Source organism: Oncorhynchus kisutch, linkage group LG5, assembly GCF_002021735.2.
Source record: "Oncorhynchus kisutch isolate 150728-3 linkage group LG5, Okis_V2, whole genome shotgun sequence".
Classification (NCBI taxonomy): domain Eukaryota; kingdom Metazoa; phylum Chordata; class Actinopteri; order Salmoniformes; family Salmonidae; genus Oncorhynchus; species Oncorhynchus kisutch.
This window is the reverse complement of record NC_034178.2, coordinates 75,480,635-75,504,819: the sequence shown is the minus strand read 5'-3', so window position 1 is coordinate 75,504,819 and position 24,185 is coordinate 75,480,635. Positions and strand designations below refer to the sequence as shown.

General features: G+C 47.0%; 1 protein-coding gene across 6 annotated transcripts in view; it reads left to right on the top strand.

Annotated features, from left to right (window-relative positions):
* pxk (PX domain containing serine/threonine kinase) overlaps window positions 1-24,185 on the top strand; it is a 62,817-nt gene that overhangs the window by 33,781 nt on the left and 4,851 nt on the right. For all 6 annotated transcript variants that reach the window (XR_004210119.1, XM_031825826.1, XM_031825829.1 and 3 more), the window contains 8 exons: window positions 1,416-1,517; window positions 2,001-2,162; window positions 3,702-3,819; window positions 11,117-11,195; window positions 11,376-11,502; window positions 11,630-11,716; window positions 19,465-19,528; window positions 20,679-20,738. Coding sequence is in view for 5 of the 6 variants with exons in the window: in XM_031825826.1 (XP_031681686.1) it covers window positions 1,416-1,517; window positions 2,001-2,162; window positions 3,702-3,819; window positions 11,117-11,195; window positions 11,376-11,502; window positions 11,630-11,716; window positions 19,465-19,528; window positions 20,679-20,738 (799 nt within the window). In the remaining variant the exon portion in view is untranslated. The remainder of the gene's footprint in view (window positions 1-1,415; window positions 1,518-2,000; window positions 2,163-3,701; window positions 3,820-11,116; window positions 11,196-11,375; window positions 11,503-11,629; window positions 11,717-19,464; window positions 19,529-20,678; window positions 20,739-24,185) is intronic.

Here is a 24,185-nt window from a genome sequence, read left to right as displayed (position 1 = left end):
AACCCCAACAGGACTGACCACCTGCTCTGTTTCTAACCCCAACAGGACTGACCACCTGCTCTGATTCTAACCCCAACAGGACTGACCACCTGCTCTGATTCTAACCCCAACAGGACTGACCACCTGCTCTGATTCTAACCCCAACAGGACTGACCACCTGCTCTGATTCTAACCCCAACAGGACTGACCACCTGCTCTGATTCTAACCCCAACAGGACTGACCGCCTGCTCTGATTCTAACAGGACTGACTGGTACTCCCTGTATACAGCCATGTTATTGTTACTGGTACTCCCTGTATACAGCCATGTTATTGTTACTGGTACTCCCTGTATACAGCCATGTTATTGTTACTGGTACTCCCTGTATACAGCCATGTTATTGTTACTGGTACTCCCTGTATACAGCCATGTTATTGTTACTGGTACTCCCTGTATACAGCCATGTTATTGTTACTGGTACTCCCTGTATACAGCCATGTTATAGTTACTGGTACTCCCTGTATACAGCCATGTTATTGTTACTGGTACTCCCTGTATACAGCCATGTTATAGTTAGTATATATATTATTACGTGTTTTAGTTTTCTATTATATTATTTCTCTCTGCGTTGTTGACAAGGGCCTGTAAGTCAGCATGTCTCTGTTCCAACACACCTGTTGTTTAACCAACGTGACAAATAACATTTGATTTGTTAACTGTACTATCAAACACAGTGATCATCAACGTTGACGCTGTATATGACTTGAGTTTTATGATTTGGAAATGTGAAGTGCACATTTGGACGGGGTGTTTTGTCTTGTATGACGTCAGAGCTGTTTTTATTATAATCATCAACGTCTCATCTTTCTAAATACATGGAGGCGTCTTTAATGTACAGCATTGTCCCTCACTCTGGGCAACTTCTGCTAATGTTGTGTTGTCAATCAGCAGGAGGGATGGGGGGGGGGACTTCTTGTGATACGCGGTGCTCAAGTTCACATCGTCAGTCAGTCAAAACCCATATAGATCTGTGAAGCACAGAGCCTGACCTCTGACCTCATGTATAGAATGTTACTGTACAGCCACTGACCTCATGTATAGAATGTTACTATACAGCCACTGACCTCATGTATAGCGTGTTACTGTACAGCCTCTGACCTCTGACCTCATGTATAGAATGTTACTGTACAGCCTCTGACCTCATGTATAGCGTGTTACTGTACAACCTCTGACCTCATGTATAGCGTGTTACTGTACAGCCACTACGTTCCAATTTAGGTGTTTATTCGTGTCCAAATCTGCCATTTTCAACCCGTATACGGGTAGGAGTGTAAAGGGTTAAAACCATATAACTTTTGCTATGTTTTAAAAAAAACATTTTTTTACACTTCTCATGTTGGTTCATTTTCAACTGAAGCTCTCCTTCCTGACTGTAGGTGAAGCCTAAAGAGGCCTTTATGAGGAAGTACTGCAGCCCCAAGAAGATCCAGGGACTGGAGCTGCAGCAGATCAGGACGTACGGAAGACAGATTCTGGAGGTACGCACGCACACACACACACACACACACAGTGGTCTGGAGCTGCAGCAGATCAGGACGTACGGACGACAGATTCTGGAGGTACACACGCACACACACACAGAGTGGTCTGGAGCTGCAGCATATTAAAGACATATGAAAGACCGATTCTGTAAATTTAAACACACAGAAACAATGAACACTAATATTTATCAAATGTGGTCTTTCATCTCCTCAACCACCCCTGGGACATCACACACATCACACAGCTCAAGGCCATGTTCCTCACCCCTAGGATCGGGGGCATCACCCTCTGGATCAGACTCCAAATTATCCCCCCCCCCCCGCAGCTATTGAATGTCATTTGTCACACTGCGTGCCACTGTTAAAGCCACCGTCCTTAATTCCCAGTCCAGTCACGTGGTTTCAGTCCAGTCACATGGTTTTGCTACATGTCACTGTTCAGAGTGAAACCATCCTAAACTCTTGTTTCATTCCCGTCAGGTTCTGAGGTTCCTCCATGACAAAGGTTTTCCGTATGGTCACCTCCATGCCTCTAACATAGTGATAGAAGACAACACGTGTAAAGTACTGGACATAGAGAACAGCCTGCTGGGCCTGCCCTCGTACTACCGGCCATACATCACACAGTTCAGGAAAATCAACGTAAGTACTGGACAGCCTCCTGGGCCTGCCCTCGTACTACCGGCCCTACGTCACACAGTTCAGGAAAATCAACGTAAGTACTGGACAGCCTCCTGGGCCTGCCCTGGTACGGCCTGCCGGGCCGGCCTGCCCTGGTACGGCCTGCCGGGCCGGCCTGCCCTGGTACGGCCTGCCGGGCCGGCCTGCCCTGGTACGGCCTGCCGGGCCGGCCTGCCCTGGTACAGCCTGCCGGGCCGGCCTGCCCTGGTACGGCCTGCCCTGGTACGGCCTGCCCTGGTACGGCCTGCCCTGGTACGGCCTGCCCTGGTACGGCCTGCCCTGGTACGGCCTGCCCTGGTACGGCCTGCCCTGGTACGGCCTGCCGGGCCTCCCCTGGTACGGCCTGGTACGGCCTCCCCTGGTACGGCCTCCCCTGGTACGGCCTGCCGGGCCTCCCCTGGTACGGCCTGCCGGGCCTCCCCTGGTACAGTTGGTACAGCGGGATGTGTGTCAGTGGGTACAGTATGGTGCTTGCCACACCAAGGTTGTGGGTTCGATTCCCACGGAGGACCAATATGAAAAGGTAATGGAAATGTTGTTTAATGTATTCAGTCACTACTGTAAGTGGCTCTGGGTGAGACCGTCTGCTGAAAGACTACAATGTCAGTTTTAGTTGTAGTCGTGTCATTAATACAGATCACATGGGAATGTAATGCAGTGTCGGACAATACCAACCTTATAGATAGGGCGTCACCAGGGAAAACTCAGAGCCCTACTTAAAGGACCAGTTTCACTGACCTAGATGAAACCTGCTCCTCGTTTTAAAAATAATTCTCAACGAAGGAATCTCCAGTAAAAGTGTGTTTCGGTCGAATCATGGTCCGGGAAGCCGGCCTAAAGGGGATGGATTATTATAAGTGTTCTGTGGTGACGAGTGTTTTTTAAATGGATTTGTCTCTGTAAATGTCAATCCCTGATTCCCAACTAGCGCCCTACTCCCTACATAGTGCACTACTTTTGAGCAGAGCCGCTAGGACTTTGGGGTGCAGACAATGTCTAACCCTGATGTCTAGTTTCTGTTAACCCTGATGTCTAACCCTGATGTCTAGTTTCTGTTAACCCTGATGTCTAGTTTCTGTTAACCCTGATGTCTAACCCTGATGTCTAGTTTCTGTTGTCTAACCCTGATGTCTAGTTTCTGTTAACCCTGATGTCTAGTTTCTGTTAACCCTGATGTCTAACCCTGATGTCTAACCCTGATGTCTAGTTTCTGTTAACCCTGATGTCTAACCCTGATGTCTAGTTTCTGTTAACCCTGATGTCTAGTTTCTGTTAACCCTGATGTCTAGTTTCTGTTAACCCTGATGTCTAGTTTCTGTTAACCCTGATGTCTAGTTTCTGTTAACCCTGATGTCTAGTTTCTGTTAACCCTGATGTCTAGTTTCTGTTAACCCTGATGTCTAGTTTCTGTTAACCCTGATGTCTAGTTTCTGTTAACCCTGATGTCTAGTTTCTGTTAACCCTGATGTCTAACCCTCTTGTTTCTGTTCACCCTTTCAGACGACAGAGAGTATAGACGTATACTCGTTTGGACACTTACTGTATGAAATGACGTACGGAAGACCTCCTGATGCTGTGCCTGTCGACCAGTACCCTGCTGTGACTTACACCTCAGTGGGTAGGTACCACACCAGTACCCTGCTGTGACTTACACCTCAGTGGGTAGGTCCCACACCAGTACCCTGCTGTGACTTACACCTCAGTGGGTAGGTCCCACACCAGTACCCTGCTGTGACTTACACCTCAGTGGGTAGGTCCCACACCAGTACCCTGCTGTGACTTACACCTCAGTGGGTAGGTCCCACACCAGTACCCTGCTGTGACTTACACCTCAGTGGGTAGGTCCCACACCAGTACCCTGCTGTGACTTACACCTCAGTGGGTAGGTCCCACACCAGTACCCTGCTGTGACTTACACCTCAGTGGGTAGGTCCCACACCAGTACCCTGCTGTGACTTACACCTCAGTGGGTAGGTCCCACACCAGTACCCTGCTGTGACTTACACCTCAGTGGGTAGGTACCACACCAGTACCCTGCTGTGACTTACACCTCAGTGGGTAGGTCCCACACCAGTACCCTGCTGTGACTTACACCTCAGTGGGTAGGTCCCACACCAGTACCCTGCTGTGACTTACACCTCAGTGGGTAGGTCCCACACCAGTACCCTGCTGTGACTTACACCTCAGTGGGTAGGTACCACACCAGTACCCTGCTGTGACTTACACCTCAGTGGGTAGGTCCCACACCAGTACTCTGCTGTGACTTACACCTCAGTGGGTAGGTCCCACACCAGTACCCTGCTGTGACTTACACCTCAGTGGGTAGGTCCCACACCAGTACCTAACACCTCAGTGGGTAGGTACTAAGATACCTACGCTACTAGCCCAATTCTGATCTGTTTCCACTACGCAGTCTTTTGACTGGTGCTGCCTGTGTAAGTTCTTGCATTTTCCTCCTAATGAACATGACCCTGACGTTTCCCTGTCCTCTCTCCTGACATTTCCCTGTCCTCTCTCCTGACATTTCCCTGTCCTCTCTCCTGACATTTCCCTGTCCTCTCTCCTGACATTTCCCTGTCCTCTCTCCTGACATTTCCCTGTCCTCTCTCCTGACATTTCCCTGTCCTCTCTCCTGACATTTCCCTGTCCTCTCTCCTGACATTTCCCTGTCCCCTCTCTCCTGACATTTCCCTGTCCTCTCTCTCCTGACATTTCCCTGTCCTCTCTCTCCTGACATTTCCCTGTCCTCTCTCTCCTGACATTTCCCTGTCCTCTCTCTCCTGACATTTCCCTGTCCTCTCTCTCCTGACATTTCCCTGTCCTCTCTCTCCTGACATTTCCCTGTCCTCTCTCTCCTGACATTTCCCTGTCCTCTCTCTCCTGACATTTCCCTGTCCTCTCTCTCCTGACATTTCCCTGTCCTCTCTCTCCTGACATTTCCCTGTCCTCTCTCTCCTGACATTTCCCTGTCCTCTCTCTCCTGACATTTCCCTGTCCTCTCTCTCCTGACATTTCCCTGTCCTCTCTCTCCTGACATTTCCCTGTCCTCTCTCTCCTGACATTTCCCTGTCCTCTCTCTCCTGACATTTCCCTGTCCTCTCTCTCCTGACATTTCCCTGTCCTCTCTCTCCTGACATTTCCCTGTCCTCTCTCCTGACATTTCCCTGTCCTCTCTCTCCTGACATTTCCCTGTCCTCTCTCTCCTGACATTTCCCTGTCCTCTCTCTCCTGACATTTCCCTGTCCTCTCTCTCCTGACATTTCCCTGTCCTCTCTCTCCTGACATTTCCCTGTCCTCTCTCTCCTGACATTTCCCTGTCCTCTCTCTCCTGACATTTCCCTGTCCTCTCTCTCCTGACATTTCCCGGTCCTCTCTCTCCTGACATTTCCCGGTCCTCTCTCTCCTGACATTTCCCGGTCCTCTCTCTCCTGAGGTCCTCTCTCTCCTGAGGTCCTCTCTCTCCTGAGGTCCTCTCTCTCCTGAGGTCCTCTCTCTCCTGAGGTCCTCTCTCTCCTGAGGTCCTCTCTCTCCTGAGGTCCTCTCTCTCCTGAGGTCCTCTCTCTCCTGAGGTCCTCTCTCTCCTGAGGTCCTCTCTCTCCTGAGGTCCTCTCTCTCCTGAGGTCCTCTCTCTCCTGAGGTCCTCTCTCTCCTGAGGTCCCCTCTCCTGACGTTTCCCTGTCCTGAGGTCCTCTCTCTCCTGAGGTCCTCTCTCTCCTGAGGTCCCGTCTCCCTGCTCTCTCTCCTGAGGTCCCGTCTCCCTGCCCTCTCTCTCCTGATGTCCTCTCTCCTGAGGTCCTCTCTCCTGAGGTCCTCTCTCCTGAGGTCCTCTCTCCTGAGGTCCTCTCTCCTGAGGTCCTCTCTCCTGAGGTCCTCTCTCCTGAGGTCCTCTCTCCTGAGGTCCTCTCTCCTGAGGTCCTCTCTCCTGAGGTCCTCTCTCCTGAGGTCCTCTCTCCTGAGGTCCTCTCTCCTGAGGTCCTCTCTCCTGAGGTCCTCTCTCCTGAGGTCCTCTCTCCTGAGGTCCTCTCTCCTGGCGTTTCCCTGCCCTTTCTCCTAATGAACATGACTCTGATTTTAAAACAGAGTCTGTGTGGCTAGACCACTTGGAGTAAACAGATACCAGACTGCACTCTGGTCAAAGAGTGATGACAGACACAGAAGCCCCGTCTAGAGCTGTGTTCCAATACTCATAGTAACCGCGCTAGCTGTACTATTTGATGTAAATTTGAGTATATTGAATGCTTATTGGTCATACTATGGATACAGTGAGTATGCCAAAAGTTCCCTGATGATGTACCACATTCGCAAATATACAAAGTAAACAATCAATGAAAAAACGATTTCTGTGCTTTTAGGGCCCATAATGCAATTCTTCCGAAAATTGGCGTGGCTTTACAACGTATTCAGCCAATATAAGTTCATTGCTTTAACTAATTATGACAAATGTTAAGGAAATGTTGAGCAATGTAAAAAAATAATGACTTTTCAAATAAGTTACTGTGTACAGTTGGGTGACAATTTGTTAGCTACGCTGTCCTTACGAACCACATATCATTACAGCAGTATGTACCGGTATGTTGTTAGCTAGCTACCTAACAGTTAGTTGCCAGTATATTAACCATAGGGTAACTACCCAACAGTTATTGACTTGATTATTCACGTCATTATTGGCTTAGCTAAGTGTTATAGTCATGCGTTCTCAATGGACATGGATAATGAAGTCATGTCTAGCAATTAATTTGTTAGCTATGCTAACAAGCTAATAAGAAGTTGCATAGCAACAGCATCAACCTTCGGTAGACAGGCGAAGCGCTAGTACAATCAAATGAACTAATAGTCTGTAATGTATATACTCATTAAGTATACAGTATATTACTATGGCTATTCGAACACAGCTTAGGGGTTTAACAGCGTATACATGTGGTCTGTGTACAGAGGGGAAACGGAATAAAAGAAATTGAAAATGACTACAACGTAAATCCCATTAACAAATATTATATTAATGGCAGTAATGTCAGCAATCTCTATACTCTATTTACAATAAGAGAAAAATAACACACACAGAAATAACACTACAGTTAAATCATCTGGTAGGCTAATCACACAATCGTATAAAATGATAAGAGAGAACTGTTGAAGAAAGTTACCCCTTTACACACAACAATAACAACAGGAATATTATAAAAGTGAAACAAACATTTGTTCTGACTTACATTTGGTCAAAACTGAACAAATATATCCCTGCAACTGATCACGTTTTGATCTCTGCGAAAGCCAACTTTTTGTACTAACAAGTGGTTGCCATGGTGAATTATCCAATAATAATTGATAGGACATATAAAAGGAAACATTAAAGAGTTTACCGGAATCTCTAAATGAAAATACTGGCAGATCAATAAAATGTCCTTGTAGATCTAATTACATTTAGAGGATTCTAAATTCAAATCTAAGGTGCTTTTATACAGCCGCCCCAGAACTAGTGTAACTAATTCAAACGTAGGTAAGGCATCCATCTTCCTTTTTATCGAAGGCAGTTCTGCGTTGTCTAACACGGCGGCAAGCTTCACCAATTTGGCAACTGGATGTAGGTAGATTCGATCCTTGACCGCAGTCCGGATTCTTCCATCTGCACCTGGTATCATCTTCACTCTCCGTCTGACCTCCGCAGTCCGGATTCTTCCATCTGCACCTGGTATCATCTTCACTCTCCGTCTGACCTCCGCAGTCCGGATTCTTCCATCTGCACCTGGTATCATCTTCACTCTCCGTCTGACCTCCGCAGTCCGGATTCTTCCATCTGCACCTGGTACTGTCTTCACTATCCGTCCGATGGGCCATGAAGCTCGTGGTAGCAGAGTATCCACTACCATGGCCACTTGTCCAACCTTCAAGTCTGGAGTGTCCTTCAGTCACTTCTGACTGTTGAAGACTTGGCAAATAGTTCCGCATGAATAAGTGGTCCACCAGGATCTGACCAATGGCATCGTCCAAGAAGCATCATGCAGCCCCATCAAGAGCAGATTAGGTGTAACTGGATGAGGGTCTGCTACGTCTGCTGAAACATAGCCAAGGTGCTTAGAGTTCAGAATACCTTTCACCTCCGTGAGGATCGTCAGGAGGACATCTTCATGTTGTGATTTTGTCTCCGACTGCTACATGAAGAGCATTCTTCACAGACCTTATTTCCCTCTCCCAGGCGCCTCCAAAATGTGGTGCGTTCGGGTAATCTTCTGTTCAGCCAGCTGTTCCTGGTGCGTAGATCCGAGGGCCACGAAGGACCCTTGCAGCTCTCTGTCCGCCCCTCGTAAGTTGGTCCCATTGTCCGACAGGATCTCAAAGGGTTTTCCTCGTCGGGCAATGAAGCAGCGGGGAGCCATCAAAGGTTTTTGCGTCCATTCTGGTCAGAAGATCGAGGTGGGTGCAGCAAGTGGTGAGGCACTTAAAGATGACTTCCTATCTCACAGTAAGCAGTAAGCAAGGTACTTGGAGTCAAACAGACAAACAGACAGGCCTGGATGAGATATTTACGGTCAGGGCCCTCCGCGGCTCACAAAATCATTTTTGACCCAAGCCACCCGATGTACCCTGACTTTGAAATACTCCCCTCTGGGCGCAGGTATAGGGCATCCCTCAGCAGGGAAAAACAGAACCAGACAATCATTTGTGCCAGGTGTGATATCCCTCCTAAATAGTAATTGATTGACTCAGTAAGGCCAGCAGGCTAGTCTTTTTATTATTTTAATTGTATTTTTTAAAAATGTTTTATTGGTATGTAACTTTTATGAAAGTTGTATTGTCAATTTTGTTTTGTATTTAAACGGCACTTTAAATGTGTACATGACACTGCAACAAAAAGTAAGTAAGGAAAAACTGCTTGTAAAACCAGAGGCAGGGAGGTCTGCCGTCTTCGGGACAACAGGATTTGCTCGCCATTTCCTGCACTTGAGACAGGTGGGTTGATGTCGTTGAATGGCCTCCCGGCCAAGTCTTATCCACAAGGTCCGACAAATCTCGGCAAACATTCTTTCTAGTCCTGGATGTGAGTCCAAAACGACAGGATGGAGAACGTCAAGAGGCAGAGATTCAGCTTGACGAAGCCGGTTGCCAATCCAAATAAGACCTAGGGCTTTGGTCGTACTCAGGAGACGATGAACAGAGACAGCTGCTCCTCTACTGGCTTGTCGGCTTCAAGGGCCTTGATCTCCTCTGTACTGGCTTGTCGGCTTCGAGGGCCTTGATCTCCTCTGTACTGGCTTGTCGGCTTCGAGGGCCTTGATCTCCTCTGTACTGGCTTGTCGGCTTCGAGGGCCTTGATCTCCTCTGTACTGGCTTGTCGGCTTCGAGGGCCTTGATCTCCTCTGTACTGGCTTGTCGGCTTCGAGGGCCTTGATCTCCTCTGTACTGGCTTGTCGGCTTCGAGGGCCTTGATCTCCTCTGTTCCCGGCTTGTCGGCTTCGAGGGCCTTGATCTCCTCTGTACTGGCTTGTCGGCTTCGAGGGCCTTGATCTCCTCTGTACTGGCTTGTCGGCTTCGAGGGCCTTGATCTCCTCTGCGAAACTCTCCCGCTGTCCTTTATAAGCAGGAAAGTCTCCACGTCGTGCCTTGAGGGCTTGGGATCACCAACAGTTGAAATCATAGTTTGGTACACGGACTCACAGAGCTCCTTTCCAACTGTGATGAGACATGCTCCAGTCTACTTTTTACAGGATCAGGAGTAAAGTTGACCTGTCCTCAGAATGTAAATTTTGCGACATTCAGCGGTGTGCCTCTTCTCTAGCTGTACTGAGCATCACGTGTCAGGTGACTGTTGCAGGAAGCGGTTCCAGAGTCCAGTGGTTCACTCGTGTTAGCTCAGCCAGAGTCCCCCCCCCCCCCCCCCCCCTCGTGATGACGTCTGCTGGGTTGTTAGCAGTGTCGTCATATCACCATGGTTGTCTTCATCGGGGGCGTGGCTTGCCTGAAGCTGACCTGTGGCGGAGGGCTCACCAGTTAGAATACCCTCAACTCTGTAAGCACTTTGAGTGGTTCTTAGAGCGTGTTGGTAGGGTTGCCTACGTTTTGCTCCAGTCGTTTACAGCTGCTGTATCTGCCGTTGTGGACGGTCATCTGGGCCTGGGTCCCTTGGGAGATCTGGTGTCCATCATTCCGGTTCGAAAAGACCATTTAAAAGGGAGTCTGATACTCTGTGCGGATAGGTCACTTGGAGTAAACGGATATCAGACTGCACTCTGGTCAAAGAGTGACAGACACAGAAGCCCAGTCTAGGAGTTGAATCTAATTTGGATTTAATTTAATGACGAAACAGAGTATACACGTGGTCTGTGTACAGAGGGGAAACAGAATAAAATACATTTAAAATGACTACAATGTAAATCCAATAAACCATAGTACATTAATGTCAGTAATGTCAACAATCTCTATACTCTATTTACAATAAGAGAAAAATAACACACACACAGAATTAACACTACAGTTACATCATCTGGTAGGCTTTGTATAACAAATGTCTTGTTGCCATGGGGAATAATAAGTGGTTGCCATGGGGAATAATAATTGATAGGACATATAAAAGGAAACATCAGAGTTTACCAGAATCTCTAAATGAAAATACTGGCAGATCAATAAAGTCTTTGTAGATCTAATTACATTTAGAGGATTCTAAAATCAAATATATGGGGCTTTTATACACTTTCCCTTTCCTCATCTCTCCTGATGTTGTTCTCTCATCTCTGCTGATGTTGTCCTCTCATCTCTCCCGATGTTGTCCTCTCATCTCTCCCGATGTTGTCCTCTCATCTCTCCCGATGTTGTCCTCTCATCTCTCCCGATGTTGTCCTCTCATCTCTCCCGATGTTTCCTTGTCCTCTCATCTCATCTCCTCTCTCCTGATGTGTCCCTGACCTCTCCTCTCTCCGTAGTGTCTGTGCTGCAATCCATCCTGTCCACAGATGCCTGTAAGACTGGGATGCCCACTGTTGCACAACTGCTGCAGACACCGTGAGTAGAGTGCATTTCAACAACCCATCCGTGAGGAGATCACATCATAGCCGACCACTGAAGAAGGCGTCACTTTATTTGCCTTTGTAGATAACGTGCAGCACTTGTGTGTTATCTTTGAAAACGGTCAATAATGAAGTCTCTCTCTCTCGCTCTCACTCTCACTCTCTGTCCTGGTAGGCTGTTCAGCGATGTGCTGCTGTTTCACTCAGAGAAACTCCAGTTCAAGATCCCCACCAAATTAAGAGACGCCTTGAAAACCGCCAAAGAGTGCATGGAAAAGCGGCTCCAAGAAGAGCAGAAAACGGTTGGTATATTTACTCCTTACAGCCAGTTTCCTGAAGCCAGAAAAGCTGGGATGGGTGGGTGGATGGATGGATGCAAGAAAGGAACAAGCGATTGATGGATTGATTGGTGTTTGATCATCTCCTCAGAACCAGCAGCACAGGAGGCTGACCAGAGCTCAGTCCCACCACGGCTCAGAGGAGGAGAAGAGGAGGAGGAAGATACTGGCTAGAAAGGTAGAGAACACCGTCACAGACTCGGGCACACCGTCACAGACTCGGGCACCCCGTCTCAGACTCGGGCACCCCGTCACAGACTCGGGCACCCCGTCACAGACTCGGGCACCCCGTCACAGACTCGGGCACCCCGTCACAGACTCGGGCACCCCGTCACAGACTCGGGCACCCAGTCACAGACTCGGGCACCCCGTCACAGACTCGGGCACCCCGTCTCGGGCACCCCGTCTCGGGCACCCCGTCTCGGGCACCCCGTCCCGTCTCGGGCACCCCGTCTCGGGCACCCCGTCTCGGGCACCCCGTCTCGGGCACCCCGTCTCGGGCACCCCGTCTCGGGCACCCCGTCTCGGGCACCCCGTCTCGGGCACCCCGTCTCGGGCACCCCGTCACAGACTCGGGCACCCCGTCACAGACTCGGGCACCCCGTCACAGACTCGGGCACCCCGTCACAGACTCGGGCACCCCGTCACAGACTCGGGCACCCCGTCTCGGGCACCCCGTCTCGGGCACCCCGTCTCGGGCACCCCGTCTCGGGCACCCCGTCTCGGGCACCCCGTCTCGGGCACCCCGTCTCGGGCACCCCGTCTCGGGCACCCCGTCTCGGGCACCCCGTCTCGGGCACCCCGTCTCGGGCACCCCGTCTCGGGCACCCCGTCTCGGGCACCCCGTCACAGACTCGGGCACCCCGTCACAGACTCGGGCACCCCGTCACAGACTCGGGCACCCCGTCACAGACTCGGGCACCCCGTCACAGACTCGGGCACCCCGTCACAGACTCGGGCACCCCGTCACAGACTCTAGGGATGTAACGATCAGCGGTATAAAGTACTTTAAGTACAAATACTTTAAATAACTGTTGTTTTGGGGGGATCCTGTACTTTACTATTTATAACTGTTGTTTTGGGGGGATCCTGTACTTTACAATTTATAACTGTTGTTTTGGGGGGATCTGTACTTTACAATTTATAACTGTTGTTTTGGGGGGATCTGTACTTTACTATTTATAACTGTTGTTTTGGGGGGATCTGTACTTTACTATTTATAACTGTTGTTTTGGGGGGATCTGTACTTTTACTATTTATAACTGTTGTTTTGGGGGGGATCTGTACTTTACTATTTATATTTACTTGTACTTCACTACATTCCTAAAGATAATAATGTACTTTTTACTCCATTTTCCCCTGACACCCAAAAGTACTTGTTACATTTTGTATACTTAGCAGGACAGGAAAATGGTCTAATTCACACACTTATCAAGAGGACATCCCTGGTCATCCCTACTGCCTCTGATCTGACTGACTCACTAAACAGAGAACATCCCTGGTCATCCCTACTGCCTCTGATCTGACTGACTCACTAAACAGAGAACATCCCTGGTCATCCCTACTGCCTCTGATCTGGAGGACTCACTAAACAGAGAACATCCCTGGTCATCCCTACTGCCTCTGATCTGACTGACTCACTAAACAGAGAACATCCCTGGTCATCCCTACTGCCTCTGATCTGACTGACTCACTAAACAGAGAACATCCCTGGTCATCCCTACTGCCTCTGATCTGACTGACTCACTAAACAGAGAACATCCCTGGTCATCCCTACTGCCTCTGATCTGACTGACTCACTAAACAGAGAACATCCCTGATCATCCCTACTGCCTCTGATCTGACTGACTCACTAAACAGAGAACATCCCTGGTCATCCCTACTGCCTCTGATCTGACTGACTCACTAAACAGAGAACATCCCTGGTCATCCCTACTGCCTCTGATCTGACTGACTCACTAAACAGAGAACATCCCTGGTCATCCCTACTGCCTCTGATCTGACTGACTCACTAAACAGAGAACATCCCTGGTCATCCCTACTGCCTCTGATCTGACTGACTCACTAAACAGAGAACATCCCTGGTCATCCCTACTGCCTCTGATCTGGAGGACTCACTAAACAGAGAACATCCCTGGTCATCCCTACTGCCTCTGATCTGACTGACTCACTAAACAGAGAACATCCCTGGTCATCCCTACTGCCTCTGATCTGACTGACTCACTAAACAGAGAACATCCCTGATCATCCCTACTGCCTCTGATCTGGAGGACTCACTAAACAGAGAACATCCCTGGTCATCCCTACTGCCTCTGATCTGACTGACTCACTAAACAGAGAACATCCCTGATCATCCCTACTGCCTCTGATCTGGTAGAATCACTAAACACAAATGCTTTAGTGATTGGAGTGTACCCCTTAGGAATCCATTAATTGAAAAATCAAGAAAATCCTTTGCCTAATTTAAGGAATTTGAAATTATTTATACTTTACTTTTACTTTTGATACTTAAGTACATTTAAAACCAAATACTTTTAGACTTTTGCTTTTTCCCCCCAAGAATGACAATTATCCACCGATACGCATCAGTTCCCGATTTCAAATGTTTAAGATACAAGTGCATTGGTCCGTGGACTCCAAACCATTCAAAATGTAACATGCATTGGTCAGAAAATCACTTAAAATTTTACGAATTGCCAGTTCACTGTTGAACATTGTGTTTTACCAGAATAAAAGTAACCTCGGGGAGACTTCTCACCTGGATGTTTATTTAGATAGTCCAGGTCCACCATCAGCAATAGTTTTCTTTTGAACAGTCAGTGTATATGGGCAGGGGGGTAGATGTCTAGTCTCCATTATGGCTCTAATCTGATAGTGGTAGTGGGGTGGTTGATGTCTAGTCTCCATTATGGCTCTAATCTGATAGTGGTAGTGGGGTGGTTGATGTCTAGTCTCCATTATGGCTCTAATCTGATAGTGGTAGTGGGGGGGTAGATGTCTAGTCTCCATTATGGCTCTAATCTGATAGCGGTAGTGGGGTGGTAGATGTCTAGTCTCCATTATGGCTCTAATCTGATAGTGGTAGTGGGGTGGTAGATGTCTCCCTTATGGCTCTAATCTGATAGTGGTAGTGGGGTGGTAGATGTCTCCCTTATGGCTCTAATCTGATAGCGGTAGTGGGGTGGTAGATGTCTCCCTTATGGCTCTAATCTGATAGTGGTAGTGGGGGGGTAGATGTCTAGTCTCCATTATGGCTCTAATCTGATAGTGGTAGTGGGGGGGGTAGATGTCTAGTCTCCATTATGGCTCTAATCTGATAGTGGTAGTGGGGTGGTTGATGTCTAGTCTCCATTATGGCTCTAATCTGATAGTGGTAGTGGGGGGGTAGATGTCTAGTCTCCATTATGGCTCTAATCTGATAGTGGTAGTGGGGGGGTAGATGTCTAGTCTCCATTATGGCTCTAATCTGATAGTGGTAGTGGGGTGGTTGATGTCTAGTCTCCATTATGGCTCTAATCTGATAGTGGTAGTGGGGGGGTAGATGTCTAGTCTCCATTATGGCTCTAATCTGATAGCGGTAGTGGGGGGGTAGATGTCTAGTCTCCATTATGGCTCTAATCTGATAGTGGTAGTGGGGTGGTAGATGTCTAGTCTCCATTATGGCTCTAATCTGATAGCGGTAGTGGGGTGGTAGATGTCTAGTCTCCATTATGGCTCTAATCTGATAGAGGTAGTGGGGTGGTAGATGTCTAGTCTCCATTATGGCTCTAATCTGATAGCGGTAGTGGGGTGGTAGATGTCTAGTCTCCATTATGGCTCTAATCTGATAGTGGTAGTGGGGTGGTTGATGTCTAGTCTCCATTATGGCTCTAATCTGATAGTGGTAGTGGGGTGGTAGATGTCTAGTCTCCATTATGGCTCTAATCTGATAGCGGTAGTGGGGGGGTAGATGTCTAGTCTCCATTATGGCTCTAATCTGATAGCGGTAGTGGGGGGGTAGATGTCTAGTCTCCATTATGGCTCTAATCTGATAGTGGTAGTGGAGTGGTAGATGTCTAGTCTCCATTATGGCTCTAATCTGATAGTGGTAGTGGGGTGGTAGATGTCTAGTCTCCATTATGGCTCTAATCTGATAGCGGTAGTGGGGTGGTAGATGTCTAGTCTCCATTATGGCTCTAATCTGATAGTGGTAGTGGGGGGGTAGATGTCTAGTCTCCATTATGGCTCTAATCTGATAGTGGTAGTGGGGGGGTAGATGTCTAGTCTCCATTATGGCTCTAATCTGATAGCGATAGTGGGGTGGTAGATGTCTAGTCTCCATTATGGCTCTAATCTGATAGTGGTAGTGGGGGGGTAGATGTCTAGTCTCCATTATGGCTCTAATCTGATAGTGGTAGTGGGGGGGTAGATGTCTAGTCTCCATTATGGCTCTAATCTGATAGTGGTAGTGGGGTGGTAGATGTCTAGTCTCCATTATGGCTCTAATCTGATAGTGGTAGTGGGGGGGTAGATGTCTCCCTTATGGCTCTAATCTGATAGTGGTAGTGGGGTGGTAGATTTCTCCCTTATGGCTCTAATCTGATAGTGGTAGTGGGGTGGTAGATGTCCCCCTTATGGCTCTAATCTGATAGTGGTAGTGGGGTAGTAGATGTCCCCCTTATGGCTCTAATCTGATCGTGGGGTGGGGTAGTAGATGTCCCCCTTATGGCTCTAATCTGATAGTGGTAGTGGGGTGGTAGATGTCTCCTTTATGTCTCTAATCTGATAGTGGTAGTGGGGGGGTAGATGTCTAGTGTCCTTCATGGCTCTAATCTGATAGTGGTAGTGGGGGGGTAGATGTCTAGTCTCCATTATGGCTCTAATCTGATAGTGGTAGTGGGGGGGTAGATGTCTCCCTTATGGCTCTAATCTGATAGTGGTAGTGGGGTGGTAGATGTCTAGTGTCCTTCATGGCTCTAATCTGATAGTGGTAGTGGGGGGGTAGATGTCGAGTCTCCATTTTGGCTCTAATCTGATAGTGGGGTGGTAGATGTCTAGTCTCCATTATGGCTCTAATCTGATAGTGGGGGGGTAGATGTCTCCCTTATGGCTCTAATCTGATAGTGGTAGCGGGGGGGTAGGTGTCTCCCTTATGGCTCTAATCTGATAGTGGTAGTGGGGGGGTAGATGTCTCCATTATGGCTCTAATCTGATAGTGGGGTGGTAGATGTCTAGTCTCCATTAGGGCTCTAATCTGATAGTGGGGTGGTAGATGTCTAGTCTCCATTATGGCTCTAATCTGATAGTGGTAGTGGGGGGGTAGATGTCTCCCTTATGGCTCTAATCTGATAGTGGTAGTGGGGTGGTAGATGTCTAGTCTCCATTATGGCTCTAATCTGATAGTGGTAGTGGGGTGGTAGATGTCTAGTCTCCATTATGGCTCTAATCTGATAGTGGGGGGGTAGATGTCTCCCTTATGGCTCTAATCTGATAGTGGTAGTGGGGGGGTAGATGTCTCCATTATGGCTCTAATCTGATAGTGGGGTGGTAGATGTCTAGTCTCCATTATGACTCTAATCTGATAGTGGGGTGGAAGATGTCTAGTCTCCATTATGGCTCTAATCTGATAGTGGTAGTGGGGGGGATAGATGTCTCCATTATGGCTCTAATCTGATAGTGAGGTGGTAGATGTCTAGTCTCCATTATGGCTCTAATCTGATAGTGGGGTGGTAGATGTCTAGTCTCCATTATGGCTCTAATCTGATAGTGGGGTGGAAGATGTCTAGTCTCCATTATGGCTCTAATCTGATAGTGGGGGGGTAGGTGTCTCCCTTATGGCTCTAATCTGATAGTGGTAGTGGGGGGGTAGATGTCTCCATTATGGCTCTAATCTGATAGTGGGGTGGTAGATGTCTAGTCTCCATTATGACTCTAATCTGATAGTGGGGTGGAAAATGTCTAGTCTCCATTATGGCTCTAATCTGATAGTGGTAGTGGGGGGGTAGATGTCTAGTCTCCATTATGGCTCTAATCTGATAGTGGGGGGGTAGATGTCTCCCTTATGGCTCTAATCTGATAGTGGTAGTGGGGGGGTAGATGTCTCCATTATGGCTCTAATCTGATAGTGGGGTGGTAGATGTCTAGTCTCCATTATGACTCTAATCTGATAGTGGGGTGGAAGATGTCTAGTCTCCATTATGGCTCTAATCTGATAGTGGTAGTGGGGGGGGTAGATGTCTCCATTATGGCTCTAATCTGATAGTGAGGTGGTAGATGTCTAGTCTCCATTATGGCTCTAATCTGATAGTGGGGTGGTAGATGTCTAGTCTCCATTATGGCTCTAATCTGATAGTGGTAGTGGGGGGGTAGATGTCTCCATTATGGCTCTAATCTGATAGTGGGGTGGTAGATGTCTAGTCTCCATTATGGCTCTCATCTGATAGTGGGGTGGAAGATGTCTAGTCTCCATTATGGCTCTAATCTGATAGTGGTAGTGGGGGGGTAGGTGTCTCCCTTATGGCTCTAATCTGATAGTGGTAGTGGGGGGGTAGATGTCTCCATTATGGCTCTAATCTGATAGTGGGGTGGTAGATGTCTAGTCTCCATTATGACTCTAATCTGATAGTGGGGTGGAAAATGTCTAGTCTCCATTATGGCTCTAATCTGATAGTGGTAGTGGGGGGGTAGATGTCTAGTCTCCATTATGGCTCTAATCTGATAGTGGGGGGGTAGATGTCTCCCTTATGGCTCTAATCTGATAGTGGTAGTGGGGGGGTAGATGTCTCCATTATGGCTCTAATCTGATAGTGGGGTGGTAGATGTCTAGTCTCCATTATGACTCTAATCTGATAGTGGGGTGGAAGATGTCTAGTCTCCATTATGGCTCTAATCTGATAGTGGTAGTGGGGGGGGTAGATGTCTCCATTATGGCTCTAATCTGATAGTGAGGTGGTAGATGTCTAGTCTCCATTATGGCTCTAATCTGATAGTGGGGTGGTAGATGTCTAGTCTCCATTATGGCTCTAATCTGATAGTGGTAGTGGGGGGGTAGATGTCTCCATTATGGCTCTAATCTGATAGTGGGGTGGTAGATGTCTAGTCTCCATTATGGCTCTCATCTGATAGTGGGGTGGAAGATGTCTAGTCTCCATTATGGCTCTAATCTGATAGTGGTAGTGGGGGGGTAGGTGTCTCCCTTATGGCTCTAATCTGATAGTGGTAGTGGGGGGGTAGATGTCTCCATTATGGCTCTAATCTGATAGTGGGGTGGTAGATGTCTAGTCTCCTTTATTAATTTCCGGTTTCAACTGTACGTATGGTTCCTGTGTGGTACCAGTCCATGTATCTAGATACGTATGGTTCCTGTATGGTACCAGTCCATGTATCTAGATACGTATGGTACCAGTCCATGTATCTAGATGCGTATGGTACCAGTCCATGTGTCTAGATACGTATGGTTCCTGTATGGTACCAGTCCATGTATCTAGATGCGTATGGTACCAGTCCATGTGTCTAGATACGTATGGTTCCTGTATGGTACCAGTCCATGTATCTAGATACGTATGGTACCAGTCCATGTATCTAGATTCGTTTGGTTCCTGTGTGGTACCAGTCCATGTATCTAGATACGTATGGTACCAGTCCATGTATCTAGATACGTATGGTTCCTGTATGGTACCAGTCCATGTATCTAGATTCGTTTGGTTCCTGTGTGGTACCAGTCCATGTGTCTAGATACGTATGGTACCAGTCCATGTATCTAGATTCGTTTGGTTCCTGTGTGGTACCAGTCCATGTGTCTAGATACGTATGGTACCAGTCCATATATCTAGATACGTATTGAATCATCTTACAAGGGAAAGAAGCAGATCCCTAGCACACACACACGATTCATTATCATTTTGTAGCAGAATTGTCGTTGATAGAAATATGTTTGTTTGTTTGTAGAAGTCCAGACAGTCGGCCTATGAGAACGAGGAGGATCTCTCTGTGAAGTACAACAACAACTCTGGTATGTCATCAGCACTATGGTTTAAATAGACCATTAATATACTCCTGCCGAGTGCTCAAACAAAGGTATTAACTCTTTATTATAAGACTAAAATGTGAACTGTGTTTTTCAATGTGGCTAAAGCATGCTCTAGTGGAGGCTGCAAGGTAATACCATAGTAAAGCTCTGCTCCCAACCCTGTTCCTGGAGAGCTACCCTCCTATAGGTTTTAACTCCAACCCTGTTCCTGGAGAGCTACCCTCCTGTAGGTTAAATCCAACCCTGTTCCTGGAGAGCTACCCTCCTATAGGTTTTAACTCCAACCCTGTTCCTGGAGAGCTACCCTCCTGTAGGTTAACTCCGACCCTGTTCCTGGAGAGCTACCCTCCTGTAGGTTAACTCCGACCCTGTTCCTGGAGAGCTACCCTCCTGTAGGTTAAATCCAACCCTGTTCCTGGAGAGCTACCCTCCTATAGGTTTTAACTCCGACCCTGTTCCTGGAGAGCTACCCTCCTGTAGGTTTTAACTCCGACCCTGTTCCTGGAGAGAAACCCTCCTGTAGGTTTTAACTCCGACCCTGTTCCTGGAGAGCTACCCTCCTGTAGGTTTTAACTCCGACCCTGTTCCTGGAGAGCTACCCTCCTGTAGGTTTTAACTCCGACCCTGTTCCTGGAGAGATACCCTCCTGTAGGTTTTAACTCCGACCCTGTTCCTGGAGAGATACCCTCCTGTAGGTTTTAACTCCGACCCTGTTCCTGGAGAGAGACCCTCCTGTAGGTTTTAACTCCGACCCTGTTCCTGGAGAGATACCCTCCTGTAGGTTTTAACTCCGACCCTAATCTAGAACACATGATTCTGACAATTAACTGGTTGATAAACTGAATCAGGTTAGTTACAACTGGGGTTGGAGTTAAAACCTACAGGAGGGTAGCTCTCCAGGAACAGGGTTTGAGAGACCGCTGACTTCGATAGTTATATTGTACTATAGTTTAGGATTTTAATACTGGCATTAGAAAATGTCCATACACATGGATGACATAACAGCTTTGTTTACCGTGGCAACACCGACATGGCAACACTGACATGGCAACACTGTTTACAATGCAATGCTGGCTGGCTGACTGACTGGCTGACTGACTGACTGATCGGATGTCTATCTTCCTGTCTTTAGGTTCAGGAGCCAGCTCCCCACCGACCTCTCCCTCCTCCCCCACCCCTCCACACACTACAGGTAGGTACCAACTATATTACCATGAAGATGTTACTAAAAGTTGCATTAATCAGCCTGTTATGTTAAAGTGTTTTCCACTAGCGCCGTCTGGCGGCTTATCGACCTGTTTCCCACTAGTGCCGTCTGGAGGCTAATCGACCTGTTATGTTAAACAGTGTTTCCCACTAGTGCCGTCTGGAGGCTAATCAGCCTGTTATAGTAAACAGTGTTTTCCACTAGCGCCGTCTGGAGGCTAATCAGCCTGTTATAGTAAACAGTGTTTCCCACTAGCGCCGTCTGGAGGCTAATCGACCTGTTACACACTCATTTTCAGTCGGATACGTTTTCCACTTCGTATTAACTAGGCTACTTTTCATTTAAAGGTTTTCTATTTACTTGTCCGTCGAGCCTTCTCCCACTAGAACGAACATCTTCTAGCGATTGATAGGACAAGCTGCTCCCACTAGAACGAACGTCTTCTAGCGATTGATAGGACAAGCTGCTCCCACTAGAACGAACATCTTCTAGCGATTGATAGGACAAGCTGCTCCCACTAGAACGAACGTCTTCTAGCGGTTGATAGGACAAGCTGCTCCCACTAGAACGAACGTCTTCTAGCGATTGATAGGACAAGCTGCTCCCACTAGAACGAACATCTTCTAGCGATTGATAGGACAAGCTGCTCCCACTAGAACGAACGTCTTCTAGCGATTGATAGGACAAGCTGCTCCCACTAGAACGAACGTCTTCTAGCGATTGATAGGACAAGCTGCTCCCACTAGAACGAACGTCTTCTAGCGATTGATAGGACAAGCTGCTCCCACTAGAACGAACGTCTTCTAGCGATTGATAGGACAAGCTGCTCCCACTAGAACGAACGTCTTCTAGCGGTTGATAGGACAAGCTGCTCCCACTAGAACGAACGTCTTCTAGCGGTTGATAGGACAAGCTGCTCCCACTAGAACGAACGTCTTCTAGCGGTTGATAGGACAAGCTGCTCCCACTAGAACGAACGTCTTCTAGCGGTTGATAGGACAAGCGCCTGTCAGTCACAAAGCCATGACAGGGAAAAGCAGCAGAGAGGAAAAGCCAAAGCGAGAGGTTTCACTCTCTCCAAAAATCTGTCCGATGCGTTTCTAGGAGCTTATTGTAGGCTATGTACTGGGTTTTAATTGACAACTAAAACAACAAGTGTTGAGTAGTTTTATAAAAAGGTGTTGTATTTACTGACTAAAGTCGATCTACTATAAATCCGTTTGCCATTCAGAAATCATTCCAACGTGAATCATACAGTGAATCATACAGTGAATCATACAGTGAATCATACAGTGTCTTCAGAAAGTATTCACACCCCTTTGACATGTTCCTTATTTATGTTGTTGTTGTTGTTACCAAGTGGGATTCAAATGGTTGAGAAAAATAACAATTAATCCATCTACACAAAGTACTCTGTCAAAGTAGAAGAAGAATTACAACTTTTGTTTAAAAATAAATATATATATATATATATATATATATATATATATATTTAATTAAAATAAAACCCTCATATCTTGATTTAGATGATAAGTATTCAACCTCCGAAGTCAATTTACGTTAGAATCACCTTTGGCAGCCATGACAGCTGTGAGTCGTTCTGGGCAAGTCTCAGAGCTTTGCACAGTTGGATTGTACAAGATTAGCATTTTTTTATTCTTCAAGCGCTGTCAAATGGTTTGTTAATCATTGCTAGACAGCTTCCAATTGGCTTATTCATCCCCCCTCCCATCCCCCTGTAACTATTCCCTAGGTTGTTGCTGTAAATGAGAATGTGTTCTCAGTCAACTTACCTGGTAAAATAAGGTTTTGGGGGAAAAAAATAGCAATTTTTTTCAGGTTTTCAAGCCAATTTCAGTCAAAACTGTAACTAAGCCTCTCAGGAACATTCTATTTTGTTTCGGTAAGCAACTCCAGTGTAGATTTGGCCTTGTGTTTTAGGTTATTGTCCTGCTGGAAGGTGACTTCATCTCCCAGTGTAGATGTGGCCTTGTGTTTTAGGTTATTGTCCTGCTGAAAGGTGAATTCATCTCCTAGTGTCTGGTGGAAAACAGACTGAACCAACTTGTCCTCTAGAATTGTGTTTGTGCTTAGCTCCATTCCCTTTTTATTTAAAAACAACTCCCCAGTCCTTAACAATGACCAGCATACCCATAACATGATGCAGCCATGCTTGAAAATATGAAGTGGTACTCAGTGATGTGTTTTATTGGATTTGCCCCAAACATAATGATTTGTCTTCAGGACATAAAGGACATTTCTTCGCTAAATATTTTGCTGTTTTACTTTAGTGCCTTGTTGCAAACAGGATGCATGTTCTGGAATATTTTTATTCTGTAAAGGCTTCCTTCTTTTCACTCTGTCATTTAGGTTAGTATTGTGGAGTAACTACAATGTTGTTGATCCATCCTCAGTTTTCTCCTGTCACAGCCATTAAACTCTGTAACTGTTTTAAAGTCACCATTGGTCTCATGGTGAAATCCCTGAGTGGTTTCCTTCCTCTCCGGCAACTGAGTTAGGAAGGACGTCTGTATCTTTGTAGTGACTGGGTGTATTGATACACCATCCATAGTGTAATTAATAACTCTATGGTAGATACCAGACCCTCAGGTTCACACAGACTATAACTCTATGGTAGATACCAGACCCTCAGGTTCACACAGACTATAACTCTATTGTAGATACCAGACCCTCAGGTTCAGACTATAACTCTATGGTAGATACCAGACCCTCAGGTTCACACAGACTATAACTCTATTGTAGATACCAGACCCTCAGGTTCAGACTATAACTCTATGGTAGATACCAGACCCTCAGGTTCATAGACTATAACTCTATGGTAGATACCAGACCCTCAGGTTCAGACTATAACTCTATGGTAGATACCAGACCCTCAGGTTCACACAGACTATAACTCTATGGTAGATACCAGACCCTCAGGTTCACACAGACTATAACTCTATGGTAGATACCAGACCCTCAGGTTCACACAGACTATAACTCTATGGTAGATACCAGACCCTCAGGTTCATAGACTATAACTCTATGGTAGATACCAGACCCTCAGGTTCATAGACTATAACTCTATGGTAGATACCAGACCCTCAGGTTCATAGACTATAACTCTATGGTAGATACCAGACCCTCAGGTTCATAGACTATAACTCTATGGTAGATACCAGACCCTCAGGTTCATAGACTATAACTCTATGGTAGATACCAGACCCTCAGGTTCATAGACTATAACTCTATGGTAGATACCAGACCCTCAGGTTCATAGACTATAACTCTATGGTAGATACCAGACCCTCAGGTTCATAGACTATAACTCTATGGTAGATACCAGACCCTCAGGTTCACACAGACTATAACTCTGGCAGTTTTGAAATCAGTCAGCACCCTGCCCATTGATACTGATTGAAGTAATAGTTC